At 34.0% G+C, this 12688-nt stretch overlaps 2 protein-coding genes across 3 annotated transcripts; one reads left to right on the plus strand and one right to left on the minus strand.

Annotated features, from left to right (window-relative positions):
• Positions 1-1605: 1605 nt before the first annotated feature.
• Positions 1606-6089, plus strand: LOC114396785 (putative zinc transporter At3g08650). The gene is made up of 6 exons (XM_028358948.1): positions 1606-1870; positions 1980-2681; positions 3142-3426; positions 3870-3998; positions 4592-4689; positions 4885-6089. Exons 2-6 carry the CDS (start codon positions 2211-2213, stop codon positions 5696-5698), a joined length of 1797 nt encoding a protein of 598 aa, XP_028214749.1. The 5' UTR covers positions 1606-1870; positions 1980-2210; the 3' UTR covers positions 5699-6089.
• A 921-nt stretch (positions 6090-7010) lies between these two features.
• Positions 7011-12308, minus strand: LOC114396552 (protein RETICULATA-RELATED 3, chloroplastic-like). 2 transcript variants are annotated; one of them, XM_028358586.1, is made up of 3 exons: positions 12120-12308; positions 10822-11902; positions 7011-7366 (listed from the first exon to the last, which is right to left on the minus strand). In XM_028358586.1, exon 2 carries the CDS (start codon positions 11895-11897, stop codon positions 10854-10856), a length of 1044 nt encoding a protein of 347 aa, XP_028214387.1. In that variant the 5' UTR covers positions 11898-11902; positions 12120-12308; the 3' UTR covers positions 7011-7366; positions 10822-10853. The 2 variants fall into 2 exon arrangements, with proteins under 2 accessions (XP_028214387.1, XP_028214385.1); XM_028358584.1 differs by lacking the exon at positions 7011-7366 and adding an exon at positions 9070-9491.
• Between the last annotated feature and the right edge of the window lie 380 nt (positions 12309-12688).

Consider the following 12688-nt stretch of genomic DNA (forward strand, 5'->3'; position numbering starts at 1 on the left):
AAGCACTCTCTTATGGTTTAGTTTTTTTCAGAATAAAAGCACTCTCTTATGGTTTAGTTACTCAATGCGTAGTGCTTATATAAAAAGCTGTTAAATGCATAGTTCTCAAAAGCTAGATAAAAGTTACTTCTTTCCTCTCTATTTATAAGGTATAATAAAGAGATATCTTTCTTTTATTATAACACTTTATTTCATTCCTCTCGCGTATTAATTATTTTTTACTAAAATATCTTAAATTATCTCCTTTTTCTCTTTTGTGGAAAACATAAAAAAAGATTAATAGATTCCAATAAAATTAAGGATAAATTTTAAAAAGTATTATAATTATACATAAATTTAATATTAATAACTAAATTAGCTAACTTTATTAATAAATGTAAACTAATCAACTACTACTATATCTTACAATCACGAACGGATAGAGGACTATATTAAATTCAAACTTCCTTCATAAATAAATATAATTAAATTTAACTAACTCACAAAGGATTAAAAAAGTTTATCAATGTCATTTAATTCTTCTAATGACATTTAAAAAATCATTTTTTCTATAGTCCTCTACATTGTAATTTGATATTAAGAATAAAAAAATTTATTGAAATTATAATCACAATTTATTCATCATTAGAATGGTATCATTAAAGAGGATCAAAATGGTTAAATTTTACTAATATTTGAATCTAAAAAAATATTTTTTAGAATGGTATCATTAAAGAGGATCAAAATGGTTAAATTTTACTAATATTTGAATCTAAAAAAATATTTTTTTTGCTTATATTTAGGTTCTGAATAAGTATATTTTAAAACAAAAACTCAAATTAAATTGAACCAAATGATTTATTATTTGTCATTTATTTTATTTTTAGAATTTTGTAACTATAACAAGTATAATTTAATAGCGTAAAAACTAAAAAACAAATATACTTTCATTAGAATTCTTAATTTATGTTAAATTATGTATTTTTTTATGAGATTTATGTTCCAAATTTACTCTCTCTCTCTCTCTCTGTGGTTCTTGTGGTTCTTAATATAAAGTTCTTTTTTCTTGAAAAAAATATTATAAATTTCAATTAACTAATTCAGATAAAAAATTAGATTAATTTAATTGAGAGCATTAAATTTATCTTAAATTATTTTTTTACAAAAATATTACTGTTGTAAATAAAATTAACAAACAAATAATATTAATGAAAGGTATTTTTTGTGAAAAAAATTAATGTATGAGAAATTATAGATTAAATCTTGTAAAAAAGATCAAATTAAACTTTTAATTTAGATTTTATAATATGGAGAAGGGATATAATCACACCACGGATCATGTTTTAAACAATGACAAATGAAATGCAGGTGATTTATCTTTTCAATTGTTTTTATTTATTTTGCAAGATAAAATCCATAATAAACCTTAAAAGTTAGAAAAAGAAGAAATTGAAAACAAGAAATAGACAAAACACATAAGGATTCGTATCTTCCCTTTCAATTAAGACCAGAGAAGACTTTGTTATTTATTTTTCCGCGTTACACAAAACTATTAATTAAAATCCCACATCCACAATTCGCTAAATTACCCGTTTATTCAAATATTTAAACCAAATTAACCTTTTCAATTCCCCCAAATTGTGATTTTCTTTGGGTTTTGGTGGGGCTGTGGATGCCTAATCGGTTTTCACTTCACATCCCGGTGACGTCAGCATCGTTTTCTGCGTGCGCAAAGTCGCTGGTTTTTGGTGCCCCCAAATTCCCATTTGCTATTAACGTGATCCTCTCTCAATTTCTAATCAATAATCGAATTAGGGTTTTCAAAAAGTCTTCCCCTTTTCCCTTCGTTCTGTGCTTCCGTGATTCACTCCCGGAACAATCGCCCTAGCATGTATGCCACCTTCCCCTTTAACTATTCAATTACAATTTCAATTTTTTTCTTCAAAGATGATGTCTTTATGTCATTTGAATTTTGGGTTGTGTTTTATTGGTATCTACAGGTAGGTTGGTGATGAGGGGTAAACCCTATTCCAAATGCTAACTTCTTGCATTTGGGGTGTCTTTTCAAATTACATTTTTTCTGGAATTTGATATCATCAGGTTTTTCCTGAATTGAGGTGATGATATGATAGAAGAAGCTTATGGAGTTGTAGTTGTAGCTTCTGGAGGATTTTGATTTGGGGCTTGTGGCTAAAAGAAGGTGCTCCTTCAGAAAGTGGGGTATTTTGCACATGGCTCCAAATCTGAGGCCAAGATTATGTGTTCCCTTGTTGTTTTTGTTGTTGAGTTTTCTCATGAATTCTAATGCGGAATTGGATCATCAAGTTTCACATAAGGTCATAGCTGCTCCTCATAAAGATGTAGGGACAAATGTAATTGATGGCACCGGTGTAGAGAATGCTTTTAATTTTGAGAATGCCAATAGTGTGGTGGGTAGTCGGAAGGGTGGAAGCAGTAAGGTTTCGGTTTCGACGGTTGCGTTGTTTACTCTGGCGATGGCAGCTGCCACTGGCTTAGGTGCCGTGCCATTCTTCTTTGTGGAGCTTGATCCGCAGTGGGCTGGATTATGCAATGGAATGGCTGCAGGTGTCATGTTGGCTGCGAGCTTTGATTTGATCCAAGAAGGGCAGGAGTTTGGTGCAGGAAATTGGGTTGTCACTGGGATTCTTGCTGGTGGAATCTTTATTTGGCTATGTAAGAAGGTGATGATGATTCTTCCTGTATCTGTGTCACTACTTTTCTATGTATTGCTTGAGAGAAGTCACTTGGTGCGCAGTTTTTCTCCAGTACTGCTTTATGCGCTATACATGTCTTATTCTTCATTGTTGCTATGCTCGAGTCATACATTGTTGATATGGATGCTTCACGTCCACAACAATTTAAGATGAAATAAAAATTAAAAAAGGGTTTTCTTGTTCACATCACTTGTACAAATCAGCTGTATTAATTTTTAAGTGAACTTTCGTACTGATCTTCTGCTTAAATGTTAACAAAATTGATGAATTGATCATTTAATAGTAGTATTATGTTTAGTGTTTTTCTTCTTTTTTTCTGTTTGCCTGGGATCCATTTTTGTTGTATAATTCTCAAATTTTACTCTATGAATCAGTTTTTTAACTTCCTCACTTGTGTCTTGCTTAATCTCTTGGGTTTCGGTTTCAGTTTCTTGAGCAGTATGGGGAAGTAAGCATGTTGGATTTAAAAGGTGCTGATGCTACCAAAGTTGTTCTTGTTATTGGAATAATGACTCTCCATTCTTTTGGAGAGGGATCTGGTGTTGGGGTCTCATTTGCTGGGTCAAAGGGTTTCACTCAAGGCCTGTTGGTAACTTTGGCTATTGCGGTACACAACATTCCTGAGGGCTTAGCTGTGAGCATGGTGCTTGCATCAAGGGGCGTCTCTCCACAGAATGCTATGTTATGGAGCATAATTACATCTTTACCCCAGGTAATTCTTAATTCAAGAATTTAACTATCTTAAATTGACAAGGAGAAAGTTATTTGACTTTAGTCAGCATATCACTTTCGAGAGTTGCCTTTATGAGTTATATATACTATAATTTTGCAATCCCTTCTGCCCATCATGAACCCCATGCTCACATTATCCTTAGGAATAAAATTAGGATTGGATGGGTCTCAGACTCTCAGTCACTCCACTCTGTTTTGATGTGTTTTTAGTCTGATACAAGTGAGGTGTAATATGTTGCATGATTAGGCCAGAACCATTTGTTGTAGTGCTTTTCACTGATTGGTAGTGTCATCCAACCTAAGAGGACTACTCTGTCTTTGTACTATTACATAGACCATCGATGATTTGATAGGGTCCTTTAAGTTTGTCATTGCTGTCTTTCAACTCATCCTCTTAACATCTTATTCTGTATGTCAATGCAGCCAATTGTAGCCGTTCCTTCATTTATTTGTGCTGATGCATTCAGCAAGTTTCTTCCTTTTTGTACGGGATTTGCTGCTGGATGCATGATTTGGATGGTCATTGCGGAAGTGCTTCCTGATGCTTTCAAGGTTATTTCCCATTATTTTTATACACCAAAGATATTTGATATTTTCTTCTCCTGCAGCATTCTAAAGACTTAAAAATTGGCTTTTCATTACTTTTTTATTTTAATTTTTTTGGCTTTTTGGCATGGGTCAACTCAAAGCTTAAGCTATTAGACAAAGGTTCATAAATGGTTTTATATCTCTAGCAATCCCTCTAAAGCAATGTTCAAGCCTCCTTACCTTGTGCTGTAATTTAATTTAATTTTATCATTAACAACAGGGGTGACTAGTATTAAACCATTGACCATTGTGATACCATTCAAGATAAAGTTTATTAAGCTTTAAGCTATAAGCTTGTTACAAGTAAACCCTTCAAAAGGTGGTGGGGTGGGGTGGGGGGGGAACAGAGTGATAATATGGTCTTTGGTAAACATGAAAAAGGTGGTTGGTGTTACATATCATCCATTTTCTCCATGGGGCAGGACTTCAGATCTTTGAGTCACATACATTTTTATGTTGTTATCATTTCGCTTACTTTTGTTGAATAGTGTTTTCACTTTTCAGATATATATATATATATATATATAACCTTAGTTTCTCTTCCATGTGAATTATAGGAAGCCTCAGCTTCACAGGTTGCATCAGCTGCAACCCTTTCTGTAGCATTTATGGAAGCTCTCAGCACCTTCTTCCAGAATTTCAGTCATGACTACAAGTGAGTTTGTATTGGATTTTCTTTTGGTTATTAGTATATTACATTGTTTGGGTTTTGTTGCTCGGATGAAATAGTATTTAATCATCCATGCTCTGTTGCTAAATTTGCTTAATGTAGAGATGTGCCGAATGCTACCCTCTTTTCTTTCTTCTGTTACAGTTTTCTTTTCCCTAAATTTTGATTTCTTTGTTACAGCTCTGAGGATGCTTCAGGCTTTTTTGTTTCATTACTTTTTGGTCTTGGCCCTTTACTTGGAGGAATTATTTTGGTTGTATTTGCTCTTGCTTTGCGTCTTCAGCATGCTCTCCTCATGGGCACCGCATGCGGTATTGCCTTTGTTCTCGGTGCTTGGCGACCGGTGCAGCTTATTTTGTCTTCAAAATTGGGACTTTTCCCTGTTTTGTTACTCCTTGCAATGGGGGCTGCTTTCATCCATGTTTCATCATCTGGTGTATTGAAGGTGGCAGCATCCAAGAAAGCCTCAGTCAATGACTTACCTACACTCACCGGCTTCCCACTCAGTGTTCACACCCTTCAATCATTCATATCATGTGGTGCAGTTGCGTTTCACGCATTGGCTGAAGGACTTGCATTGGGAGTGGCTGCACCAAAAGCATATGGGCTCGGTCGTCACATGGTCCTTCCAGTCTCTCTACATGGGCTTCCTCGAGGTGCAGCTGTGGCTAGCTGTATATTTGGAGCCACTGATAGCTGGCACGGTTCTCTAGCAACAGCTGCCATAATTGGATTCATGGGACCAATATCAGCAATAGGAGCTATTCTTACTGGTATTGACTATAGTGGTCTTGATCACATAATGGTTCTTGCCTGTGGTGGATTGATACCTAGCTTTGGAAATGTAGTAAAGAGAGCTCTAAGTTTGGACAAGAGGAAAAGCACCTGTGGCCTCATCATGGGTATTGGGTTTGCTACTTTATGTCTAACATTCACTAGGTTGGTTTGCTTACATACACCTTACTGCAATTCTGCACCAGAGGCTGTCAGATAAGAGTCTTGTGCTGCCTCTGCCACATGTGCTATTGTTATTCTTCTTGTAACAGTTGTATACATTTCTGTAATTCGATTTCCCGAAACATGGTTAGCCTAATTTGAAGAGATCATCCTTGGTAAAGAAACTAGAAAGAGCAATTTCAAACGGAAGTTCCCTAAGAGGAAGGCAGATTTACAAGTGACCAAAGTTCTCATGTAGAACATATCCATGGGTGTCATATTTTAGTGCTTACTTGTATATACAGTTTTACACATGATCTAAATTTGCCGAACATTGTAAAACTATTGAGAAGTGAAACAGATGATTTTCATATATTTTTTTTATTTTGGCATGTTATGTATGAATAGAATCGATATTTTGCAATGTTACTTCCTACATGTTCTTTTCTTTTTTGTTGTTTATGATGATTTACGAAATAGTTGCAATTGTTTGAGAACGGTATGTGATAATATCTAAGATTTTTGCACTCAGCAAATTGAGGTCTTTTGCATTTATTCATAATTTCTTACAATATCAAAGATTAAAGCCAAATCGCAATTGCAATCATAACTGCAATTTAAATCTTGCATAATTGTATTGATAAGTAATAACACATGAGAAAAATTGTTTACTACAGAATTATGTATGTATAATTGTTTTTCACTCATTTATGTGAGAATTTGCAGTAAAGCAGAAAATTATTCGTTCAATTTGTTTGGAAATTAATAATAGCCAAGTAAGGACAGATTTTTTTGTGTGATTTTATCATTTCGATGAAAAGATACAAAATTGGTGTCCTGAAGCCTAGTTTGACAAAAAATAGTTTCATGTCACGGCATCGCTGTTGAATTGCGTATGTCACGGAATCGACGTTGAATGGGTATAGAAAATTATGGAAGGAATGAGAAATAGACTCGAAGAAGATAAAGTCGTGCTCATTTCGGTAATCCTTTTAAAAAAATGAAATGTTGTATTTTTATTTTTTATTTTTTAAAAAATATAACTTTAGTTAAATTTTGCAGACTGAAAAATATGTTATACATGCGGATAACAAGTTATTAATCAATGAGTATTTTTTGTTCATTGGGTTTAGAATTTAGAGACTGTAATTTTGAAAAGAGTTTCTCTTTTATGGGCAAACCAAAATTATATAATTTATACGGACCAGGGCTCAATTTAGACTCTAATTTTTTGAAGAGTAGAATGGTACTTGTCACAGATCCGGACTAGGGCTCAGTTGAATCCAAGGTTAGTCTATTAAAATGCCGATCATAGTAAATAACAATTGTAGTTGAAGAGAAGATTTGTGTTTCATTCTCGTATAATACAATTTAAAGAAATGACAAGAAATTTTAATTGTAACCAAGTTTCTCCCTTGATTAGTTTAGTTTCGAAATCAATACAAAAGATCGAAGCTGATAAGTACATCTCTCCCTTGATCTGAGCATAGATATCTAAACCATTTTCACACCTATAAATACTATTAACTTTTACGTGGGTTTCTTTGCTAACTTGAGTTTGTGGATATCCTCCATTGCTCATGTAAACTGCATTCTGGGATTTTGGACTAATCTATCACATCTCCAGACAAATTACTTGTCAATCCAGTTTGTCCAATTACTAAGAGTCCAAAGCCATCACCTTCCAAACTTGGGACATAGTAGTATTCCTTTTTGTTAGTGATTTCTGAAATAATTCCAGCAAAAAGTATTGAAAGTTACGTCAAAATGATGTCGTAATATAACTTCAAACCAAATATGCAGATGATAAGAACGAGAATCATAACATATATATATATATATATATATATATATATATATATATATATATATATATATATATATATATATATATATATATATATATATATATATATATAATACTACTCTTGTTGACAATATTTAATGGAAGAACAATGGTGTCAACTTTGTTTTTGTGATTAACTTTTAAGAATTTAGGATCGATCGGTTTAGGGTCCTGTGTAGCTGTATGTTTCAAAAAAAAAAATAGCAACTGACTTTTAGTTTGTTTAAAAAAAAAACCAGTTTGTTTGGTTAGTTTTAGTTTTTTTCTCCAAATTTTTAGTTTAAAGATAAATTCAATTAAAAAGTTTTCAATCCTATTAAATTTGATTAAAAGTGTGTTTTTGTTGCAATAATGACATCAACAATAGTACTTGTGTCAATGGTGGAGATAGTGGTGTAAGTGGTGACAATAAGAGTGTTGATGATGGTGGTGGTGCTAGTAGTAGTGGTTGGTGTTGCTAGTGTCGATAGTGGTGACGATGATGATGCTGCTCATGATGGTTGTGCCAATGGCAATGATGGGGGTGGTGATGATATTGATGATAGTAATTGTGATGATATTAGTACTAGCTGTGGAGACGATGACAATGTTATTGGTGATGTCAATAGTGATGATGATAAGCGATGCAATGTCAGTGATGGTGGTGGTGCTAGTGGTGACAACAAGAAGAATCATTGTCAAACGTAAGGAGAATGTATTTTTTTAAAATTAAACCAAAATTATAAATCTTTTTTCTTGATTTTTTCAAATATATTTTGTTTTGAAAATCAAATTTAAAAACTAAAAATCAAAAACTTGCAACCATCCCCGTGACCCTTAGTTATAAAGTTTTAAAACTATAAAGGACTTCATCACAAGTTTCTAAACTATAAAGATCTAAATAAAAATATAATAATGAAGACTTACATATGTATTTATCAAAATTTATAGTTGTCTAAAATAGATTCATGGGAATCGACTCAAATGGCCTAATAAAATGATCCTTCTGTCCAATAATAATTGTTGAGTAAGAAGAAAAATTGTGTTCCAAAATAATTGTCATTTTAATTTTTCAATATAACATTTATTACTCATTTTCACTTATATCCCTTATAATATTAATGATATGGACAACAAAAATCAAAGATGAATTAATGATGATAAAATTAAATTTGTAAAATTATTATTCTCTTTTATTCTTTTATTAATTTTTCTTGTTTTGTATAAAATAACCTGGGATGATAATTATAATGAAATAGAGGAAGTGCATTAAATGGGTGACAATAATTTAAGTTCAACAACTTGGCTTTGACTATAATGTTAACCTATAATGAAAAAGACCATCCCACATGAATATTTAGTTTGTGCCTATTTGATATTATTTTAGGATGTACGATTAAACATATGATGATAAATCAATCACACATTTATTGTATTAGAGAAGTATCATAATTTAATAAAATATTTCCTTACTTGACTTAAGGTGTTTGATAGCATTGCATGTCTTAATTATTTATAATGTAATTCCTTACCTATTTTTAGCACAATTTTTAATTGTAATCACAATTATAAATTTCTTAAGACTCTAATATTACAAAAAGAAATTGCATACAAATGTAACTGTAATTACAAAACCATTAGACTTCACCTAGTAATGAAGATTAGTGTAAATGCACTAGGTTTGACTGCACTCATAGAATTTAATTTTCATGTTCCAATAACCGTCGCATGAACCACCATCACTAAATTGCCTCAAAGTTATCTACAAACCCAAACTTGAGAGGGAAAATAACCCAAATTTGAAGAAGAAAAACATGTCTAAAAATCGAGATGGGGTTATGGCGTGTGGCCAATCTAGAGTTGAAGTCGCAAGCAAAGATGACAACCACTTTGGTCTCCACGATCCTCTTGTGGCACATGGTCTCAACATACACCATGGACTCAAGCTCGTGGGAGAAGTTGAGATAGTCATACCTCACAATGACACAAGCGGCCACGACAAGCTCGCCATGGAGGTAAAAAGGGCCTGCGCAATTGAAGAGGGAAGGAAGAAACTAGTGAAGGGGAGGAAGCAAGAAGGTTAGAGATGAAACAAAAGAAAAGGGTGAGGAAATGAGGTTAGGTTAAAGGATAATTTGGTCATTCACCATTAAATTGAAATATCACTTAACACTATGGGTTGAGGGAGTGCCAAAGAAATGATTTCAAATGGAAGTGCATGCTTGATCAGTGAAAAACTCAGGGAAGGTTGTTGTAATTTGCTAAAAAATTAATATCCTTACTTTTGACATGTTACTACTACACAGGATATCAATGACATGCTAAAGTAGTAGAGACCGTTACAACTACTCAACTAACTCCTAAATATCAAAGAATCTTTCTAGGAAGAGTTGCCCAGCAAATAGGAAAAGTTACAAAAAGATTCCAACACGTAATTACTCGAACTCCAAACATTTTGATGTTATGGCCTCATTTATGATTACGGACCATTACTTTATAAAGTTAACTTTGAAGTTACGACCTCAATTACACTAACAAACTGTTATTTTTTTAAAAACCTTTAAAAATTATCTCCATGCAATTACAAGAACTCCAAACACCTCTACATTATGAATCTAAATGTGATTGTGGATCATCGTCTTTTAAAAACCTTTAAAAATAATCTTACATCTAGCATGCTACTACTAAGCTTGGTATAAATAAGGCTGCGAGCAAAGACTCGCCTAGAGAATTCAAAACAAATAGCTGTTTCTCGCCAAGCACGAAAAGAAAATTTAAAACAGTTCTTACCCACCAAGTGTATAAAGTGAAATCAAGAGGATTTGAACCCACACCCATAAAAAATATGAGAGTTCTTTAACTATTTGTGTCAACACGATATTCTTTAAACTAATACTCCAAACAAATATCACCCAAATAATCGATGCTACAAGATTGAATATCATTATCATTATATTCCCGATTTTAATTAGCCAATGCCCCGAACTAGATTATATGATATTTTTACAAGGATGGATGCTCAAGAAAACGACAACAAAAGCCTACTAAGTCATCAGAAATTTTTTTAAAAAAATCCACATGGCCTAAATATTTTTTGTTTATAAAAGGGGGAGGGGGGGGCCAATGCATGGCCGGACTAATTTGGCGTGTTATTGTTGTTTCAGGTAACAGGTTTCAGCAACATACATACAAGCAGCAAATGTCACAAACTAGGTCATATCTCAATCTACCCTTTTCACTTATTTAGTGCTGCCAGAGACTCATATCATATGACCTTAGGACACATATTTTCATAAAAAAAAAAACCTTAGCTTCTCCAACCCCAACAACAACCCTGGTCAAAGTAAAAGACAAACCTCTCTGAAACAAGCCAAAGTGAGTGATGCCATCACTTTGATGGTGCTGTCGACTGATTATTCTGCAACCCTTCTTCCCTCTCTGACTCCAACTTCTCCTTCTCAGCAATCAAAGCAACCTCATTCTCCTTCTTCTGCTCCCCTCCAACACTCTGTGCCCCAGTCAACCTTGCCAGCAGCACAAAAGACATGCCCCCAATAACATTGTTCACACACCTCAGCACCAACACTGAGGACTTGAAAGCCAAGGGGTTAAGCACCCTCTCCAACATGAACTCAACTCCATTCAGAGTCTGGTACCTCAAATTGCTGCTAACCCCCATGTGACCAGCCCAAGTTAGAGCATTCAAAAAGGTTGGTGGAGGCTTGTTTGGGGTCTCAAAGGTTGGATCCATCTTCTTCCTCATCTTGATCAGCCCATTTGAAAGTGTGGTTCCAACTAGTCCAGCACCAAAGCCAACAACAGAAAAAATGGTCCCTTTGTACACCAAGGTTCCTAACCTATCCAAAAGAGAAAAGGCACCAGGCTCAAACATGTGACTCTTGGGGCATGAAGCAAATAGGGCGGGTAGATTTGATGCTGCTGATGATGTCATGGTAGGTGCCAATAGATACATGAGAGTGAAATTGAGGATTGCCCCAACCACCAAAGTTGAAAAGACAAAGTCAAGTTCATTCAACCCAAAATTAGGCCTTGAAGCCATGTCACCTAATACACAAGCACTCACACCCACCAACTCCTCCATCAAAACCTTGAAAGGGAATTGTGGATCAGCGGCAACCCTTGATCTCCAACCGTTCAGAAAAAGACCCAAAATTCCAAAAGATGAATCTTTGGGTTTTCCTTCATCACCCCAGCTTTCACCTCCGCCACCGCCACCGCCACCACGTCCCACCCCATCTCCGCCGTCGCCGCCGGCGAAGGAAAGTTTCAACCTTTGGGGCAAATGAGGCAAATTGGTGAGATACAGAGGACGGTTCTGAAGCTTAGGTGGTGGTGATGGTGATGATGGGAAAGAAAGTGCATGGTTTTGACCAGAGAGTGGTGATAAACGCAACATAGCCATGGCTGCCATTTGATCTGCAAAAGAATAAAAATCAAAGAGAGAAACTTTGAGATCAACAAATGAATGAAACTCACATCATTCATTCGCTCATGATCACAGCAACAGATCGTTGTTCATAAACATGACAACAGATATATATATATATATATATATATATATAGAAAAAAATTGATTTTTATAACAAAGATCAGATTTTTCAAAGAGGGTGGGGATCATGGAACGAGGGCTTACCTGGATCTGGATGGTGGGGTGGTGAGAGAATAAATGCTGGCTGCTTGAGAGACTGCGAAGAAGAACAACCGAAAACGAAACTTAAATAAACCTTCGGCGGAAAAAAGACCCTTTTTTTATTTATATTTATATGGAGTGGAGTTTAAGAAAATAGAAGGGAGAGACACTAGTGACTAGGGTAATTTATTGTTGTTGAGTGGAGTGAACCAGGGTTTGTGATGTACTAGGGAATTCAGTTTTATAGTGTGGTTTGGGAAATCATTAATATTATGGTATGTGGACTTGTGTTTTTATTAGTGGACAAATATGACAATCAAGTGAAGTAAAAATGTCATAAGGAGAAAATGGTTATATAATTGTAATAAAATAAAATAGTAAAAGAATGTATAATGTAGTTTTAAAAAAAAAATTGAAGGAACGGAATATATTAATGAGTGTCATTTAACTTCAAAGTCTATTTGAAAAAAAAAAAAAACTTCAAAGTCTAATGTATATTAAGATTAATAATAACTATTTTTATAGTACTTCTTTTTACATAGTATATCAAAATTAAACTAATAAAATCAAAT

The sequence above is a fragment of the Glycine soja genome, chromosome 18, assembly GCF_004193775.1.
Source record: "Glycine soja cultivar W05 chromosome 18, ASM419377v2, whole genome shotgun sequence".
In the NCBI taxonomy this organism is placed as follows: domain Eukaryota; kingdom Viridiplantae; phylum Streptophyta; class Magnoliopsida; order Fabales; family Fabaceae; genus Glycine; species Glycine soja.

Excerpts from the sequence above, each read along its gene's own strand:
- LOC114396785 (XM_028358948.1), top strand. The coding sequence starts at position 2,211 with ATGGCTCCAAATCTGAGGCCAAGATTATGTGTTCCCTTGTTGTTTTTG. Across the intron at positions 2,682-3,141 it reads TTATTTGGCTATGTAAGAAG|TTTCTTGAGCAGTATGGGGA; the intron begins GTGATGATGATT and ends TTTCGGTTTCAG. Across the intron at positions 4,690-4,884 it reads AATTTCAGTCATGACTACAA|CTCTGAGGATGCTTCAGGCT; the intron begins GTGAGTTTGTAT and ends TCTTTGTTACAG.
- LOC114396552 (XM_028358586.1), bottom strand. The coding sequence starts at position 11,897 with ATGGCAGCCATGGCTATGTTGCGTTTATCACCACTCTCTGGTCAAAAC.